The sequence below is a fragment of the Gymnoscopelus microlampas genome, assembly GCF_963454915.1.
Source record: "Gymnoscopelus microlampas genome assembly, chromosome: 7".
Classification (NCBI taxonomy): domain Eukaryota; kingdom Metazoa; phylum Chordata; class Actinopteri; order Myctophiformes; family Myctophidae; genus Gymnoscopelus; species Gymnoscopelus microlampas.
The window spans coordinates 32882829-32903319 of NC_139944.1; the positions used below are offsets into that span (position 1 = coordinate 32882829).

At 44.3% G+C, this 20491-nt stretch overlaps 3 protein-coding genes across 3 annotated transcripts in view; 2 read left to right on the forward strand and 1 right to left on the reverse strand.

Moving 5' to 3' along the window:
* Window positions 1–5018, forward strand: part of igsf21a (immunoglobin superfamily, member 21a) — a 270100-nt gene extending 265082 nt beyond the window's left edge. The window contains exons 9-10 of the mRNA XM_084061419.1: window positions 1145–1183; window positions 4843–5018. Coding sequence (XP_083917545.1) covers window positions 1145–1183; window positions 4843–4919 — 116 coding nt within the window. The 3' untranslated portion in view covers window positions 4920–5018. The remainder of the gene's footprint in view (window positions 1–1144; window positions 1184–4842) is intronic.
* An 8063-nt stretch (window positions 5019–13081) lies between these two features.
* On the forward strand, window positions 13082–16338 carry klhdc7a (kelch domain containing 7A). The gene has a single exon (XM_084061974.1). It carries the CDS (start codon window positions 13242–13244, stop codon window positions 15582–15584), a length of 2343 nt encoding a protein of 780 aa, XP_083918100.1. The 5' UTR covers window positions 13082–13241; the 3' UTR covers window positions 15585–16338.
* A 1367-nt stretch (window positions 16339–17705) lies between these two features.
* Window positions 17706–20314, reverse strand: cfap107 (cilia and flagella associated protein 107; the record flags this gene model as incomplete). The annotated part of the gene is made up of 4 exons (XM_084061790.1): window positions 17706–17953; window positions 18261–18435; window positions 19433–19543; window positions 20204–20314. The coding sequence occupies 4 exons, from the start codon at window positions 20312–20314 to the stop codon at window positions 17706–17708; spliced, it is 645 nt and encodes a 214-aa protein (XP_083917916.1).
* Between the last annotated feature and the right edge of the window lie 177 nt (window positions 20315–20491).

The following is a 20491-nucleotide window of genomic DNA, read 5'->3' on the forward strand; positions in this document are numbered from 1 at the left end:
CTGTTGAAAAAGTGTTCTGGCAGCTCTGGCAGAGAGCACCGTGGTCCCTGTTCCATTAATAGTAGCAGCCCTGCTCTACGGGGACATGTCATTTAGCACCAGCTTTAGAGACTTAGGAGTTCAGCTTCATTAGAACGCCACGACCTATGTCAGACATCACTATTTTCTCATTTTCTCTCTTTTCCATCTGTCCCTCTCTCACTGGCTTTCATTGTCTGTCTCTCTCGCTTCGTCTTTCATCGTCTACTTTGTTCCTCCTCTACTCTCACCCATTAACTTTTCCATTCATTCACTCGCAGGCTCAGTTATTCACTCACTCACTAAATGTTTTGGTGGTTGTTGTTTTTTTGTTGCCCATCTTGAAAAAATATTCCATATCCACCTGAGATATGACTATTTACTGTGACCTTGTCCTTTGACCTTTTCAACTAAAAACATAATCATCTTTTTGGGGCAGTCCGCTGATCATTCCCACCAGGTTTCATGAAATCTGCCCATATTCTCTCAATTTTGACCATGACCTTGATTGTGACCTTGATCTTTACCTTTTTGCAGCCCAAAAGTATGGCATCTATGTGTGGCATGCCTACTCATTCACACTTACATTCATTAAAATCCAAATTATTGTATTATTACAGAAGACAGAACTTGGCCTTGATTGTGACCTTGAACAGGCAAATGGACAAACAAACAAACAAACAAACAAACAGACAGACAACTGGAATGGGTGAAAACATAACTTCCAAAACAACCTATAGCAAGTCAGATAAAAAAGAATGGCAATTTGCTGGCCAAATCTATATGTTCTCAATGGTGGCTGGTTAATGAAGTCATATCAATAGACTCAAAGTTAACATATTATTTTCAACCAAAAGTCTTGGTATTGTTATTTGCAATATAGAAATGAGAGAGAGATGGATGGATGGTGGATGGATGGATGGATGGATGTACAGACAGACAGACAGACAGACAGACAGACAGACAGACAGACAGACAGAAAACCCTAAATAATGCATCCTTTTCTTGATCCAGTAACTACTTACACACGTTTCAAATTCAGCTTCTTTGTAATGGTTTTAACTTATATTTTTGTCAATTTGGTAATGCCATCTGACAGTTTCTCTTTTCTGTTTGTCTCTGACAGAAAATCCAGCCATGATGAAGAACACACAGAACAAGAGCAGTAAGTATCACAGCCTTGGAAACAGCTGGCACTAGAGTGTATGGTGATGCATGGGATTCCTGTTTTCGTAATGATCATTCTGTTTACCAGGGATGGATCACGTGAGCTGTGATGTTGATTGCAAAATGTCACACAAAGTCTGTTGTGTGTGTCAGAAATTCTTGTGCAGTGCACATCAACACTAGTGACCATCACTTGATTAAGGACGTCAGTCGTTCGGTCCTGAATATATGCAGCGCTCCTAAACGTGGTGATGATTCAGTCACAGAATCACCAGTGATGACGTTCGGATGTGGGGTGGGGGGGCGGGGGGGGGGGAGGGCGGAGGCACTGTGCGTCAAACCTCCCCCGGTAACGAATCAGCGCTCCTGTCGGTTGTGGTGCAGTGTGAGATTAGGCGTGTTTCATACGCGCTGCTGCGGTGGCTTATTTGTGGTTGCTCAGATTATCATATGTAAAACTGAGGGATTGTCAGCGGAAGCCGCAGAGGGATCTGACAGCCACCTGTACCCACAAGTCTCTTTCTCTCTCTCTCTCTCTCTCTCTCTCTCTCTCACTCTCTCTCTGGGTCTTACTCCTTTTCTTTCTCTCTCTCTCTCTCTCTCTCTCTCTCACTCTCTCTCTGGGTCTTACTCCTTTTCTCTCGCTTCTCTCTCTTTCTGTACTGTACTATATCGTCGCTGTACATTTGTCCAAAACCACTATTTTTAAGGAAAAGGAAATGGATAACCTGTATTCCAATGGATCCAGTGTAGATCTGATTTAACCACAAGCTCTTGTTAATACTTTTCCTTGGTTAAATATTCATAAAACCCACAGACAAACTTAACCACTTTCCATGGTTCTGGCATCCCTATTTTGGGCATGTTTTCTAGGCTATCTTTTTTCGATTTTCAGAAATGTTCACAAATAGTAATGCGCTGCATTGTGAGCTTGTATATAGGCTATTTTAGGTAGGTTGCACAACACTGCCATATGATGGAGTATGACATAGGGCATTCATTAATGAAAAAAAAAACATAAAAAGATCAAATAAAATATTTCTGATCTACAGCGACGATATGCATTTGTCCATCTCTCCATTGTTTTTCTGTCCCCATGTCACCAGCCCTGTCTCTCTCTTTCATTCTATCTTTCTCTTCTGATCTCCCTTGTCCATCTTTACCTCCGGCTCTGTCCATTTCTGCCCTCTGTCTGTCTTCAAGTCCCTCCCTCTGTCTCTCTGTCTCTGTCCTTTTCTCTCTCTGGCTGTGTGTGTCCTCTGCCCCCCCCCCCCCTCTCTCTCTCTCTGTGTGTGTGTCACTTTGTCTGTCTGTGTCTGTGTGTGTGTCTCTCTCTCTCTCTCTCTCTCTCTCTCTCTCTCTCTCTCTCTCTCTCTCTCTCTCTCTCTCTCTCTCTCTCTCTCTCTCTCTCTCTCTTTCTCAACCCTGGCATTCTTTTCGTCTCCCCTCTCTCTCTTACTCTCCTCTCGTTAACTCTGACTCTCTCTGTCTCCTTCCCTCTCCTTCTCGTCTGTCTATTTTTCTTTCTTTCTGTTTTTCTTTTTTCCCTCCCTTTACCATTCTCGGTAGCCCTATCTCAGGGATTCAATTTGAATATGCAAATGCTACCGGGAAAGCGCAGGAGCAGGTGTGCCACAGCAAGGACAGAATCAGGTCAGCGTGGAGGCGCGGATCGTGGAGGCGCGGATCGCAGAGCGAGGCGCGGACATGCCTTGCATGCAAGTCAAATCAGTGTAGAACATGGCCCCGAGAGGTCGCCCCACACGTGCCTGATCGCTTAATGGCTGAACAGCCCGGCCCTCCCCTGGCATGTGTGGGGGAAGACCACCCTTGTCAGTCAGTCAGTCAGTTCCCCAGCTAACCAGTAAACTACGCATCCAGGAACCAAATGGACCCTCGCTGGTCCATTTGGTTCTGTTTGTACACTCTCAGAGTTAAACGATTTTGGTGTAGTCATTGTCAAAATTACAATTCTATCCAAAGAACAACAGGTCCATTGCTGTCCGGCAATGGCTTTGTTTTGCGACCTTCATTGGGAAATTTCTTGGCTGGTTGTGCCTCAGCCAATCACAGTCTCAGCCTGCCATCCTGTCCTCTCGGGCAATGGGATCTGCTGCCTTGTGTCGGCACTGGGCATCGTGCATCGCGAGGCAGAGAGACATAGGCAGTGAAAAATACTGTTTGCATGATAAATGTATTCTTAGAAATTCTGACATAGGCAATTCATTTAATATTTGGCAATCAACTAATCATTGCATCAGTTTTTATAAAATGTGTTTTCATGTATTTTCAATACAAAATATATATTTGTGTCTCAAATACATTTCTCAGACCATGTTGTATTTGTATAATGATAAAAAATGTAATTACCCAGTATTTGTAATTTGTATCAAAATACGTTTTACTGTGTACTGTTTAAGCTTAAAACTGAAACATTTGTAATGCTCCATCCGGCCGTCATCCTGAATTAAATTTCAGAATAGAGTATCAGCCCTGTAGTGTCTCCATAATGAGAATCAGTGTGCAACATATTTTTCATTTCAGCCGGTCTTTAAATGTACTTATGAGGACATCCTTTGTTTGTAGGTATATCATTGTAGGTAGTATGTATAAAGGTGTTAAAATATGACCCGGAAAAAGCTTTTAAAGTTGTGTTAAGTTTAGTTTAGGCCAAAGATTTGCAATGGACGAATCCGTTTTAGAACGTCGCAGAAACATTGGCAGGTCTGATCGGCTGACACCCACTAATGGAGTGTCATGAGATTCAACACGCACGCACGCAGCCATAGCCATAGCCATAGCCATAGCCATAGCCATAGCCATAGCCATAGCCATACCCACACCCACACACACACACGCACACGCACCCATACCCACACGCACGCACGCACCCGCTCCCTTTTTCACACTGTACTAAATGTCTTCGCAGAAAACACCCAATCTACAGCTGAATGTTCGCCTATTATGACATGCCCAGAATAGTGACGCTAGGGTTCATGTGGTTAAATCCCTGCACCAGCTGGTGGAGGTGGTAGAGCTGAACAAAAAGTGCCCGAGCCCCCTCCTTCATCAACTACTGCTAGATAGTGCCCTTGAGCAAGGCACAGGGCCATTAAGTGCTCAGTTGCAGCTGCTTGGGGAGCAGTAGTGACGGCTGGGGTTGTACCGTGTTGGTTTACTCTGTTTGTGTGTGTGCAACCCCCCTTTCCTTCCACTTGTTAGTCCCCACAGGCTATTACAGTGAACAGGATAAACGTCCACTTGCCTTTTCTTTTCTTTTTTTTAAAGCAGTAATCCGTAAGATTTATAAGCTAAGAGCTGACATGGAACACCCACTTGCGTTTGTTGCCCTTTGAGATTCAGGAAATACCACTTGTCAACCAGTAGGTGTCGTACCCGGACCACAGGGTCTTAGTGTCAAACGGAAGAGTAGGAAGATAGGGCCCACATGGCTCAAACCACTGCAAATGTGCTAGTTATTAACATACTCTACTACCATGCAGATTGGTCAAAACATTCAAACACATAGAAATGTCTGTAGTATAAACCAAAGAGGGATGCACACTGTTTTTTACTGTCGTTTACAAATGCTGTCATTGTTGAAACAAGTGATGTATGTCTTTACCTGACTGTGGCTTTTTTCTGCGGCCCTTTCAGATGGAGCGTCTTGCAAGGACATGCTCGGACTGACTTGGATGGCGCTTGTCCTCACAGTGATTGTGGAACTGACGTGAAACCTCCCATGACACACACATACACGCGCGCACACGCGCGCGCACACACACACACACACACACACACACACACACACACACACACACACACACACACACACACACACACACACACACACACACACACGCGTACACGTACACGTACACACACGCACACGCACATGCACACACGCACGCACGCATGCACACACTCACTCACTCACTCACTCACTCACTCACTCACTCACTCACTCACTCACTCACACACACCACATACACTGTAAAATCCTTTGAGCAAATTTAACTCTGAGTGAAAAAATGGAACCAAATGGGCCCATAAGGGTTAAATTAGCACTGAGGATTTTACAGTGTACTTGCTGTCGTCGCATAAGGGCACACATACACGGTACACACACTCAATATTCAACAACACGTGCACACTTAGGAGACACACACACATGCACGCACGGACGCACGCGCGCGCACACACACACACACACACACACACACACACACACACACACACACACACACACACACACACACACACACACACACACACACACATTCTACAATCCTGCAAGCCTTCTCCAGTCATCAACAGACCCCCCATGCGTTAGTCGATCAGGAAACAATGCCGCCACATGATGGCACTCCACTCTGTTTTTTGTAAAGAAATAATAACCAAGATAATGTTATAAAAAATGAACAAATGTGACAAATAAGAGAGTAACCACCTCCAATATAGCCCTGCCCAATCATACCTTTCTTTCTTTACAATTTTTTTTTTCGCTTCTTGTCCCTCGTCTGCCTGTTGATCAATAAAATTAATTGATAAAAAATAACAAAAAAAGGAGGAAAAAAAGAGGATTTTTGAATTTATTTTGATGAGTTTCAAACTTGGTTTGGTGTTGACTGAAATGTGACATGTGACCCCACGTTGACCACACGACCCTTCTGTCACACTCACCCTGGAATAGAAACCACAAGAGACACTAATGCTGTCGCTCAAAGTGAACATTCTTTTGATCCCTCCCTTTTTCAAGTGTGTTGTTTTTTCCTGATGGCTCGGAATGTATGAGAAGATAAGAAAAAATAAAAAAAAGAATTGTTGAGAAACTGCGGGGGAAGAAAGGAAAAAAAAACTCTTTTCGAGTGTATTTTGTGTACATCAGTGTAAATATTGAAGATAATTAAAGAGGTTATATGGGTGTCAGGTCAGGGGAATGGTTTCTGGAAGTGTTTTGGGAGGGTTTGCAGTTTCATCACCTTTTTATTTTAGGTCTCATTCCAACACACCTTTTCTAGAGATAACCCCAGGCTGTAAGGACACGAACAATTGACAGCCTCTTTTTTATTTTGGGCTTTTTACATCTATATGGCAGGTCTCTGAAAAGAAGAGAGAGATAAAAAATATATGATAATTATCTAATATGTCTGCCATTTTGGGGTTGTGGTGCATGTGACGTTTGAAGATTCTTTCTCCTTTCTGTGTGCTGCAGCCAACTGCTGCACTGCAACTCATTGTCAAGCCTGATTTATACTTATGCATCGTGTCTTGGACAGAAAATCACAGATCTACAAATTCACAAGCTGTGAGCTTGTGGATTTGCTATTTTCGGGGGGCGAGACACCTGTGCACAACTAGGTATAAATCAGGCGTCACTGGCCTGTAATCCAGTTATTTACTTGTTACATACTATCTTAAGTGACCTACATTGTGTACAATACGTAACTCCTTTACCCAGGCATTACTAGTAGGATCATTTTAGCCGCCAATCCGGGGAGGTGCTCACCTGAAGCAGCGTGTGTAAAACAGGGTTGTTGCATTTGTTTCATATCATCTGTATTAAAAATGGAGAGATGATCAAAATGATCAGCCTTGACTTACTTATGACCTGATGGTGTGTTTGGCATGACATGTGAATTAAGCCTAATTTATATTTTGTTGTACGATGGTGTCGCACACCAAAACTAGAAAAAGTGCTCCTCAGAGCACAGGTCTCCCGCCAGGTCAGGTAGGTTATTGTGGGCCAGCAATGTTCGGAATTCAGTCATTATAGAGGTGAATCAGGATGGACTATAAAAAAGCAGACAGATCTGTATCGATTACATGACTAATAGAGATAACGTGTACTGATTTGCGTGATGTTTGCACAAAATCTGTAGGAGTAATATAAAAAAGTTGTTGGGCAAAAATCTGCCTCCTGGTGGCGCTATAAAAGGCTGATGTGAAAAATGCAGGGCAGAGGTTTTTCCTTAGCCTCTACTACCTCTAGCCACTCCTTTAGATGCCACTTTTAGCCAATCAGGATGGAATATGAAAAATCGCACAGATCCATGTTGATCACATGACTATAGAGATAATGTGTACCGATTTGCGTGATGTTTAGACATAATGGCCCTCATTTATCAACGCAGCGTATAAACCGGCGTATATTTTTCCATATATTCGGCCGTGCACCAACGTCGAAGTCACATTTATCAAAGGATCCTAAACAGCTGATCCTAGCGTACATCAGGTCGGGGCTTTGATAAATCTCACGTCTGAAAACGAGCGTTATTTAAATAACACGCCCTTAAATATTCTCAAAACGCCCCGATTTTACGACATGAAGACGAACCAGAATACGACCAAAGACATGAAAAGCTAATAAGAAATAGCTTCCCCCGATCGCCTCGGACCACACACGCACACGCACACGCCCCTCTCTCTCTCTCACACACACTCACACACACGCGCCCGCCTGTGTTTTTCATGTAATCCGCAGCGGTATCTTTGTCACTTAGGCTTGTAGCCTATATGAATGACATATTATGACAACAATCACATCGCCATGAATGGAATACGTTAGTATATTAATTTATTTACCCCATACCGAGCAGTGCGCGTTCAAATTACACTAAAATAAAGCAGTCAGACTCGGCCAGGCTGCAGTGATCCCGTGCCGCCACGTTAATAAGAGATTGGAGCGTCGGGTTTATATCCTTAACCCAGCCAGGTTGTAGTCTTCATAACTCTCTATGACATAACGCCATAACATAGGACAAGCTACTGTAAGTTTGTAGTCCATGAAATGATCGTCGGGAGTCCCGAAAATGCGCTCGCATGAAGCGCTGTATATTTTGAAAATAGCAGATCTACAAGCTCACAACGCGTCGCGTTGTGAGCTTGCAGATCTGCTATTTTAAAATAGCCAATGCAACCGAATGACTGTTAAAGCAGTTTGTTTAAATTACTTTATAAAATGTCATATTTTCACAGGGATTATTTATTAGTGTAGATATACATTTTGGAGTGGATATATGTGTCCAGATGCCTGTCAGACCGTCAGACAATGCTGCTCCGCAGGTCTAGGATGGAATAAATGGGTGCAGCCAATGTCAACAACTGGTCTCGACCAGACGTGAGATCTCAGCGTAAAGTAGGATGAAGCCCACGTCAGGATATATTGATAAATGCCGAAAGGTGAGGTGATCTCGCCGTACGCTCATTATTCGGGCTGCACCGCGTTGATAAATGAGGGCCAATCTGTGGGAGTAATATCAAAAAATGTGTTTAGCAAAAATGTGCCTCCTGGTGGCACTATAAAAGGCTGAAGTGAAAAATGGGCAGAGTTTTTTCCTTGGCCTCTAGGGAGTGTCTGTGCAAAGTTTCACGCCGATCGGTCCAGTTATACTGTAGATAACAACGCAAATTGTCCTGTTTAAGTGTCACCATGAGGCTGATTTGAAAAATGTAGGGTGGCATTTCTTCCTTGGCCTAGTGTGAATGTGCGTGCAAAGTTTCACGGCAATCGCATGCTGCGTTCATGATTTGAGGCATTTTGTTCAAAACTGACGACTTCTGCAAACTTTGGAAGCCAGTCTTAGCCAAACAGGATGGAATATGAAAAATCAGACAGATCCGTCTTGATCACATATAGAGATACTGTGTCGCAATTTGTGAGATGTTTGGACAAAATCTGTAGGAGTAATATCAAACAATGTGTTTTGCAAAAATCTGCATCCTGGTGGCACTATAACAAGCCGAAATTTGGTGCAGAGGTTCTGGTTCATCCAGGGAGTGTGTTTGCGTGCACAGTTTCACGTCGATGGGCCAAGGGTGCAGGAAATTAGCTGTTCACAGAGGGGGGCAAAACTTAGTCTCGGCCACGGCAAATTTGGCGTGGCCGAGACTAAGTCTGTTAGTCTGTTGTGAGTATGTTGGCCACGCCAACAGACTCACAATGCAACGCATTGTGAGTCTGTTGATCTGCTCATTTCGGGCACGACATCTTCCTTCAACAGACTATGAATGAAGCATTTTAGTAGCGTGGATCTCAACCTCTTTAACCTCATGGTCGGACACATTATACGGTATGTCTACACTGGCCACTTCAGCACATCTGGTAGACAAGGGGAGTTGATTGCAGTCACATTTGATTATAATAAGCAGGGGCAGCTCTAGAAATCCTGGAACCCTGACACTTGGGCTTCCGGGCCCCCTAATAATAGTTAAACTGACACATTAGAGATTATGTGGCACACCGATACCACTTTATCTTCTAATATGAGTACTCACAGATTCCGAGTATGAACAGTAAAGCATAATACTGAATGAAAGTATAATAGGCCGACAACGGTTTGGACACAAGGAACTGGTGGGAGCACATTCAAGAAAAGAAAACACAGGTTCTTGCCATGGGCTTCACCAAGGTTTAATACTTAAGCCTGGAATATGCAGGCAAATTTCAGATTTTTCGCCCTGTGCATCATTCCAATGGCACCCCTAAGGTCACCTAAATGCACTTTCCAAAATGTACTTTGCTTCACACACCACATTGACCTCCAACTAAAATGGACCTGTAAGGGTCAAACACTCAGGGCTTTACTGTGTGGTTTCGGGTGGAGATTCTAACTTTGTTAACCCTTGTACTTTGAGACACACACCCACTATCTCTCTCTCTCTCTCTCTCTCTCTCTCTCTCTCTCTCTCTCTTACACTGTGAATGTAATCCTCGCAGTAATCCTTTTCTTTTTTTTTCTTTTTCGGAGTTCACAATAATTGCAATTTAAGCTATATTCTAAGGACACAGCGTGTATTAAAGGATTACGGTTTAAACCTGGTGGGAGATAAGAGATGATGAGATTCTTTTAAAAAGCTTAGTAGAAACAGATCGAGGATACGCCCATCCACTGGGGAAGATTGGCTCACCTTGCCAAAGCACAATCCATATTGCATTTTTTAGATGAGAGGCAGCGTTGCACAAACACTATAAGCAGACATTCATGTGCCAGCTGAATTAATTTCTGGAGAGCAGGAAGGAAGACATGCACCTACATGTCCAACTTCTGTATGCCATTATAGCCTCAGTTAAGAGCTTTTATCTCTCTCTATTTTTTACGTACGATTAATTCGCTGAAAATATATACTTTCAAAAGTTGTTTGTGTCATTTACATCCACACAGAACCTACACAGTGATAAAGCAAAAAAGAAAATGTCATTCAGAACCAAGTCAATTTTTCACCTTAAAGGCCCTTGCAATCCGATTTTCACCTGAAATAAAACTTAAACGAACATGCGTTTCTCTATTATGTCTTCCACACCTACTCCAAAATGTGTCTGATGTGGCTGTAACAGTTCGATTCCTTTTTTCAGATGTGTTCAAAACTGATTGACAAATTAAAAAATAACATCGGCCTAAAAGGCATTAACCTGTATGAATGAGGCATCAACTATATGACTTGATGTGAAATATTCACTGGTACATTTTCATGTATTCATCATTCCTAAGGTAACCTTTATACTTAGTTGTGTGCAGTTTACACGTTGTGAGCTTGTAGATTGGCTATTTTCAGAGTGCTATTTTCATATAGCTCAGCTTTTGTTTTTGTTTTGATTCAAGAGGCACTTCACCCGTTGTTCTGTCCATTCACAATCGAGAGTCCCCCATCCTCTGTGGATGTGTATGGGCATGTTTGTACTACTGTACATGTGGAGAGATGTCCAACATACATTTATATATATCCACCTCTGCTCTGACCTTCCAAAAAATAAATGTCAAAGGTTCAAAACTGGCCTTCACTAAAAGACAATGGACCAAACACCTGCCACCAACAATTATTAATTCCATGAATACTTTCATATTTGAGGCTTTACTACAGCTTCTGTTGCAAATAAAGAGAGCCGGCCTATTTTAAAGATAGGTTTGAGTACTTACTCATTCTCTGTACTGTAGTAGTAATTGTGCTTCACTCTAATAGACTTTAATGTGAAAAATAAAATGAGCTGGCTTCTGTGTGTGCTATTTGAAATCACACACATACTGTAAATGACTGTTTCATTATGGAGTGGATTTTAATTGCATTTATTTATTTATTTTGCAAGATGAGCCAGTCATCAAGTTAGGATGGCTGGGGTCAGTCAAGTTAAGGATGTTCATAAGCTGTAGCTCAGTTATTCTCTCTGTATGTAGTTGTGGGTTGAACAGATTTTTAACTTGTGCTCGTTCCTCCCAGGGCACCATGACTCTCAAACCTTTTTGTCCCTTGGTTGATCAAAGGGGCATGAGGAAATTGAAGAAAGTGAAGGCTGATAAGGGTTTGGTTAAAGGTTAAGATTAGGATTGATTTGATTGTCGAGGAAGCCACTGAATTTCACTCATTTCAGTATGGTATGATTTATTTTTATTATTTAAAGTATTGAAACTTGCTTGAGATCATTTCTATCACACTAAACATCATTGTGCAGTTATTTTTGTCACAGTGTGAAATTTGTATTACGTTCTAATACATTTAAAAGTGAGTTGAAACATCAGTCTAGAATCTTTTGATTTACAAATGAAATTCATATGACGATGATCTATGTTCATCTACAATAGCTGTAAATAGACAATGAAATGTATTGACCCCAGTATGGTCCTGCAGTATTGTTAGTGGCTTCTACTCTTGTTCTGTTGTGTGTTGACCAGTTGACTCATTGATGCCATGATGTAGAAGGGGTGAAAGTGTATCTGTGCATCTATGCACATGGCTTTCAATCATTTTGCTCAGCAGTGATCCTGAATGGTACACCTGAGACAGGGGCGGAGCCTGAATGATACACCCGAGACAGGGGGTGGACGTGGTGAGCATATGGAGTCGCCCCATCAGTGAATTATTCACAACTTAACTGTTACCCGGTGGATTCCAGTTTCCCTTGTGTCATCCACAGGGCATACTATCAGATGACCAAACAGTGGCCGTGTCAAAGAGGACACATGGCACGCCTCCTGTAGTCACCCCCCCCCCCCCCCCAACGCACCTCTGAAACCCTCGCCAGAGTGCTGCTGAAATGCCCACTTTGTAGTGTCGCTTGACTACAGCCACCGCTCAAGCACAGTGTTATCAGCAACGACAGGCCCGACAGCTGTGACTGAGTGACATGGCTCCCATGTGACAGAGATATATGTTTGCATCTCAGCATAGCCTATAAAAGTGGATGGCATTGTCAGGATACCTCTGGCTCCATAGACACTGCCTCACAGTTTGCCATTTCTCAGGACTGTCTGTTTTATCCACATATTGTTTGTGACCATAATGCCAAGTAGTTTCCATTTCACAACCACAAAAAATTGTGCATAGAATTGTTTTGTCCCTGCATAAGCTCAGGCACTGCTCTACAGTGTGAAGCCTGCAGCTTGGCATGTGTTTTGATGCAGAGACAGACCTTTGATCTGTAGCTTTGGCTGAGCAAACAGACGTATCCTGGTTATTATGAACTTGATAAATGTCACCTAGCATCACTCCCCACCCCTTATTCAAACTGAGTTCGCAGCATCTAATCACATGTTTGAAACAGCGTGATCTATCACCATTTTATAACAGACACATTCAGTAGCTGACATGAAGAGAAATTACCTGGACCACTCCTGTTCACATTGTAAACACAGAGCTGAAAGAATAGCATTTCTTAGAAACAAAGTCAAAGAACAATTAATGCAGTTCTTGCATTAATGTTATATCATGGGAGAAAGCAAGGGTGACTCAGCAAATCTCATAAGCAAATATTGACTTATGGGGCATTTACATATTCTCTCTATGGTTAGTAAACCTGCATCTCTTCCCCAGCAGGTGAAGCAGGACTGGTGCACCGCCCCTTTAGGGACAAGGATGCAAATACTATCTCCATGGGTATCAACTTACCCTTTGACTGCTTTGAGAGGCAACACAGTCATCAGATCACCATGGCTCTCATACGATGGAAAACAGGCAACATGCTACCCTCGGCTTAGACGCATCCAAGGACAATACATAGTACTGAATACTGTAGGTAGACGTAAGCCAAGCTCAGCCGTCACAGGCACAACCAGCCTGCAACCATGCCAATAGCCGAGCTGTTGGGCGTTCAGATCGACATGCAGCTGCTGTTAAAGCTGACTCTCTCTACAGCCGCCGTGCTCTTGGTGTCCTGGGCCTACAGGTTCTACAGCACCAGGGGACATGGGAAACCGCAGCTCTGTGTCAGAGATATCCCAGAGAGTCTGGCTGGAGAAGAACCCACAGATGAAACCTGTAAAAGTTGCAAGATGGCCCTGCGGCGTCGAAGCTCGCACAGAGAAGATCCCGACAAAGATGGCGAACAACATGGGCCCATGGAGGTTAACTCCATCTCTGACAGCCTGACACCTGACAACATCTATGAAAACCCAGCTGAAGTACAGCTGTGCCAGGCAGGAAACTCCACTGTGGGAAGTATGAATGCCGAGGACATATCCAACACCTCCAGTGCGGACCCAGGCATCTGCATAGAGAGGAAAGAGATCTTCCCTTGGACAACGCAGGAAGAGGTAACCTGTGGTAACGCTTCTTTTGGATCTACTTTGAACCTTCACAGTCCCAGAGAGAGTGGGACAGCCAGCCCTACAGGGCGCCGTTCCCCTTGCTGTCTACAGAGGCTGGAGGGCAGTGTGGGTGTGGGCAGGGAGTTGCGGAAGGACACAGAGCACCAGGGGGCCTTCTCCAGCTTCCTCTCCAAGGCAGCAATCAAAGTAGAGGATGCTAACCTGGTCATGGAGGGGGGTGGCTGCAAGACTGTGCATGGAAAGATATATGACTACTATGTGGAGTCTTCATCTCACTCTGTTACAGACTCAACCATTGTGTTCGGCCAGTATGAGAGGCAAGCACCAGACTCCCAGCCAGGGGAGTTCAGGAGCCGCGGCAGCAGCCTCACAGAGCACCCCTCATCTCTAAACCCTATCATTATGCACGATCTGGTTTTACCACACAGGAGTGCAGAGGAGGATCTATTCATGCTAGCAGGCTGTGAGCAAAGACACCCTGCCAGGCCTGCACTCCTACGCAAGAAAAGCTATCTGATTGCAGCAGAACACTCTGAGCTCCCCGCCCCTGTTCTAACATCGAGAGCTTCAACTCCTGTGGATGAGTCTTCGACCTTTGCCTCTGCCAGCCCTGTTCTCAGCCTCCCCTCAGACAGCAAAGATCTCAGTGTGTGGAATGAGCCTAGTTTACATACTGTAGCAAGCGCTCAGTTTTTCCACCAGCCAGGAGAACACCTGGGCAGGCCAGATATCGAGAGCCTTAAGGGTAAGCTCGATTTGGGGAATTGCATGGAAGTGCTGGCCCTGGCAAAAAAACAGGGCCAGTCCTCCCTGCGGGAGGCAGCCCTTCAAGTCATGTCAGATAACTACCTCCAGGTGCTCAGGGATCCCAGTTTGTATGGAAGGTTAATGGCTGGTGAACGGGAGCAAATACAGAAACAGAGAATGAAGGGGAGGAGGTTTGTTGTCGTGGCTGACATGGACCCCCAGGACTGGTCGAAGGGCGCCGGCCCACGGAGGCTGGTGCCAGAGACAGAGCAGAGGAGCGGGTCGTCCAGTGGACTGTTCTATTATGATGATTATGAAGACGCCTGGCACCAGCTCTGCCCCATCCCGCAGGAGGTTATATCTAAAGGCTGCGCAATGTGCACGATGGACAACTACCTGTTTGTAACTGTTGGCTTCCAGGACACAGAAAGGGAGATGGTGCCTTCAAAGCGCGTGTTCTGCTACAATCCCGTAACGTCCATTTGGAAGGAGATCAGTCCCATGAATGAGGCCAGGCCTCACTGCAAGCTGGTAGCCCTGCAGGGTTACATTTATGCCATTGGAGGGGAGTGCCTGTCTTCGGTAGAGCGCTACGAGCCACGGACGGACAGATGGACTTTCGTGGCTCCACTGCCTAACGATACATTCGCTGTGGCCCATCGAGCCACAGTGTGCAATGGGGAGCTGTTTGTTTCAGGGGGAACCCTTAGATACACACTGTTGCGTTACAACCCAAAAGGCAATGTGTGGAAGCCGAGTCTGCTTGTCGGCAGCAAAGGTCGGACAACAGAAATGGTGGCTGTGAGGAACTTCCTGTATCGGTTCGATGTTAACCCCCTGCTGGGTGTCAGCGTGTACCGCTACCATACGTCAGTTCGTGTATGGTACGAGTGCAGCACCAAGCGCCTGCATTGGTGCCCGGCCTTCCAGTGTGTTGCCATGGATGACAACATCTACTGTGTCAGCCGGCAATTTACTATAAGGTTCAATGCCGATGAGGTCTCTCCCGCATTTGCAGCAGAGGATTTGAGTGTCCTGTCTGCAGCCAAGGGCATTCTTTTCCCTTTTGTCCTCTCACTCCCTGATAAGAAGCCACTCCAGACTAGCGTCTGACCAGCAAGCATTTCTATTTTTCATTGATCAAAAGATTGGGTGGTGACGGAGTGTCCCAGTTAGATCACACGTAGCATCAGGTTTCTTGTTGACTGAGTTGTTCTGTTTTCTGCTATTCATCCAGTTTCTGGAGCTAAAGGTGTTAAGGACTTTGTATGTAATTGCTGTTATTCGCATCATGCAAATTATGATGGCCATCAATTTACCCTGCACAGCTTTGAATATTTTCAACATTTCTGTGTACTGGGTATTACAGAAGGAAGCATAGCTGTCTCCGTCACAGGCAATGAAAGTAAAATATTAGGCCATTAATGGTAATCAGACTACTGTTTGTTTAGATTTACTCAGGGGGGTGCTGCTGTATAAATTGTTTCTACAGTTTGCCTCCTCCTCACTGCCATTAGGTTAGTTCTAAATCATTCCAGATGCTTTCTTGTTTAGCTGCAAACATAATCCATAAATAAGTCTTACAATAAATGAGTTCATTCAACTCTAACACATTAGCACCGTTGAGCACTATACTGACAATCTATCACTGTGCATCATCTTGTAGGGCACCAATATTATTTACACAGTGAACTGGATACAATGCAATTATTTTCATTTGCTCTTTAACAATGACATTATGTAAATTCTTTGATAACGTAAATATGGGAGGTTCTATAAATAATATAATATACATCGGAATGTTGCTTGATGTTGTTTATGGTGGGGTTTATGAATATTGTAGTGCTTTGTTTGATATATAAGGAGACTTGAAATAATGCATTTTTGACTCCTAAACCCTTGCCATTTGTACTAAATCCAATCACTTTATTTTACTATCTGTTCTTTTGTAAATGCAATACAAAGAAAAGCACTCATGGCCCATTGGTTGTGCTCTCAAATAATTTTACTGACCGATTTCAATTTAAAACTGAGACCTGGCAATAACGGAGAAATTGCAGTGCCTATAAAGCACATCAGTTTCACTTAAGCAAAGACAAAGGCTTCTGGTTTAATTTGGTGTGTTTCACTATCATATAAATAATAGAAATGTGCCGATAACAATCATAAAACAAAAAGGTTATATCAATTGTTCAGTCATTTACAGTTACAAGTCCCTTGTACCAACTTCAACATTGCTGAGTCAAAGCACACATGCAACACAACATTTGAGTGAGTGACGTGCAGCTATAGCACCATCGTGTGGTTGAGAGAGAAAACACAAGGCACAGGGTGGATAATGCTGAAATCCATACTTTCCCTACGCACTGAGCCATAATGTGGCATATAGAAGTCAGCAGAACACCAGAGTGTCTAACTAGCTAACAGCGGGCAGGACAGAGGGGCTTCAGTTGCACTGGAAGACAGCAGGCAGACGGGGAAAAGGGGAGACAGACGCAGATGGTTGACCATCAAACATAAGCATCTTTGATTCTTCCTAATTAACCACTTTGATTCCCTGTAATTAAACACCTAATGGAATGGGACTTAGACACGTCCCATCAGACTCTCCCTTACATGAATCATAGCTTCTGGTTTGCCTCAATACTCAGGGTCAACACCGTCATCCACCGTTTTCCTATTTTCTCCTCTTCTTTTGGTCCTGCTTTTTTTTTCTTCTCTCTCCATTCAGTATCTAGGGCAAAACTAACAGCCCATTCGGAGTTTTAATTATTAAGCGTGAGGAGAGAGAGAATTTGCATGTAATTATTGTCTGGAAGGGTAGAGATGATTTATGGACCACTTCCAACATCGCCCCCCCCCCCACACACACACACATGTATGTAGCACACACGCACGCGCACACACACACACACACACACACACACACACACACACGCACACACGCACACACGCGCACACACACACACACACACACACACACACACACACACACACACACACACACACACACACACACACTGCGACAGCTCCCTGCACAACACAGTCAACGTACAGTAGACTTCAAGAGGACTTAATGAGTCTCCTGGTACATTTTTAATCCCTTTTGATTGCCCAAATATTCCACTACATTACATTTCGCATGCCACTGTGCTGACTAATAAAAACCTGAAGAAACCTTGCAAATAGCGTGGCCCCTGCAGGTGCAAAATAGCGCAGTGCGTCCATCTGGCCCTAGGCATGCGGTGCTGGACAAGGTATAGAAGGTAGGAGACGGGGACAGTGGTCTGGGACCTGCAGCATTGAGCGCCGTCTCAAATCCAGGTCCTTGTTGTTGTGATTGGCAGCGTGCAGGTGGCTGGAAAGTGCACGAGGGGCTCTGGCAAAACCATTCAGTCCAAAGGCACTGAGCGGGTGTCTCTGGTACGCCGAGCTGTAGGCGCTCAGCCACTGCTGCTTTCCCAAACAGTGCTTCTTGGACTCTAGCAGGCCAAAATTGGTTGGAGGAGCTGTAAGAGAGGGGGGGGGGGGGGGGGGGGGGGGGGCTCAGTTGTCATGTTCCTGGAGCCATTGGTTATGCCAGTGATCCGGTTTTTAAATAAAAACACTTTTTGGGTTGCAATCCAAGTTTGAGTGCTTATGTGTATTGTCCAAATGAAGTTTACCAAGTTCAAGTACTGCATGCCGGTGCTGCCTACACTTTAACACAGTTTACAGTTTGCTTCATTGCATACACCTAAGGTGCATAATTTGAATTTGAAAAGGTGAATTTCAAACAGTGGTTCTTACCAGAAATTGGGTGGTCAGACTTTTCTGGCTGCCACGACAGGCTGTCTGGATTCCAGGAGCGCAAAGCAGGTGGTGCGGAAGTGTTCTTACGGCCATAGCTTTCATCATATAGTGTGACCATGTAATGGAAGGCTGGTGTGCTGTGGTGAGCAAACAACAGCTTTGATGGAAGCCCCTAAAACACAACATAAAGGTGTACACAATAAGATAACCTTAAACCTAACTCTATGGCAGGGGTAGGCAACCTTAGGCACGGGTGTCAACATTGTCACAGGGGAGGGTGATCACTGGCACACTGGCATGTGTGTGAGGGAGGTTTTTTATTTTAAAATTAAATATTCAAAAAAGGTTTAGTCAGTTAAATTAAGTCCCCTCACATTTTTATACAAATTACATCCATTCTACATTCAAACTCCTAACTCTGACTGGGGAGGGAGTCTGAGAGATAGGTGGGGTTATTGCTCTCTTGAGTCTAATGATCATTACATCCTGAATATGTCTAAAGAAGAAGAAAACAATTATGTATAACCTATGGACAATCAAAATCAGTTGGAAATATTACATTTTGATGTGGTGTCATAATTAAACTTAATGGTGATACGGCACACTGACTATCAAGAACATTTTTACTTGGCACTTCATGTCAAAAAGGTTGCCGACCCCTGCTCTATGGTATCACAATGTCGCTATATTGTAATACCATATACTGTGCCGACCCATGCTCTATGGTATTACAATGTCGCTCGCTGAATATTAGAGATTCTCAGTGAACAACAGTATTATATGGCAATATATACATTAGACTTTAACCATTGGCCTTCATCAGCTTTCAGACATGCAGGGTAGAAGCTACAGTATCATTAAGATGCAATTGCAATCCTTTTCACTGGGTGGAAAACACAGGGGCAGCAAGTTTACTCTAACAACCTTTTATAGGAACTGCCTGGAATCTGGATGAATCAATGGTTTTCAACACCTTTCATGACCGCTGCACCGCTAACCATAGATTTGTGCCCATGAAGAGGTTCATCAAAGGCCTTATCTTGGGGCTGGTCAATATTATGCAAAAGTGGCCACTACTGAGAAAAGAAAAGCCACTTGCCTTGCAATAGTTGTGTGTGTCAGGCATTTAATTGGGTGGTAATGCAATGATTGTTGCAGTTTAGTCTAACCTCAGCTCTCCGTAGGCCTGAATGTTTCACAGAGACGTCTGGCTTGGATTCCCACTGGGGCCGATAGTCCATGCGGTTGGTGCTGCTGGCGGTCTTGGGCTCTCGAGTGAACTAACAACAGAGAAAACAAACAGTATCATAGGTGCGTGTGTGTGTGTGTGTGTGTGTGTGTGTGTGTGTGTGTGTGTGTGTGTGTGTGTGTGTGTGTGCGTGTGCGTGTGCGCACACGCACGGGGTGGGGGGGGGGGGGGGGCGGTGCTCAGCAAAGCTCACACTTCACTATCGACCGGGAGACGTTGTGCAATATTTCTAAAGCCATTCCTCTGCTCAGATCCTGAAGCAGCAGCCCGTGGCTGCGCCTCGCGTCAATGCAATTAACGCTGGCGGAGCTGTACCCCCCCCCCCCCCTCTCCCACCAGGAGGCTGTGCTGATGTAGCTGAACTGAGGCTGTCTAATCACTTTGCTATAGATTTGACTACCAACTGAGGCACTGCAAAAACCTCTTGTCACATCACCATGGAGCTAATGCCTTATGTTTAGGATCTCTGGCATAAGACAGGAGGCAGTGTTCTCACATTCAAATGGAAGCTGTAGGCTTATGCCGAAATGTAATTTGGTTACTGGGTAAGATAGCCAGTCCCTGTCAGTCCCAGATATAAATATGAATCATTGTGCTTGCTCAGTGAATAACTTAATGACAACCCTTAGCCAAATGTTACATTACCATTGAAGCGCATGCCAAAAAAACATATGCCTAAATATATGCCTACCTGTAGTCGTTCCTCCAACCAGTTACCTGTTAGGACTTTCTTTCCATACTTCTGCTCAATTCTCCAGCCAGGTTGGGTCCATTTATCATTCCTCATTTTAGTTTTGTCCATGCTGTTCATGCTGTCCGAAAGAAGGTGCTGTGCTGTTAGAGCATGTTTAGCAAGTCAAACAGATAGCATGATGTAGTGGCATTCACCTGGCCCCATTATGGTGTAGCCGGTGGACAGGAAAGAGAGGAGCTATTTCGTTACTATGGATACAGCACAGCACAACACAGTGACAGCCAT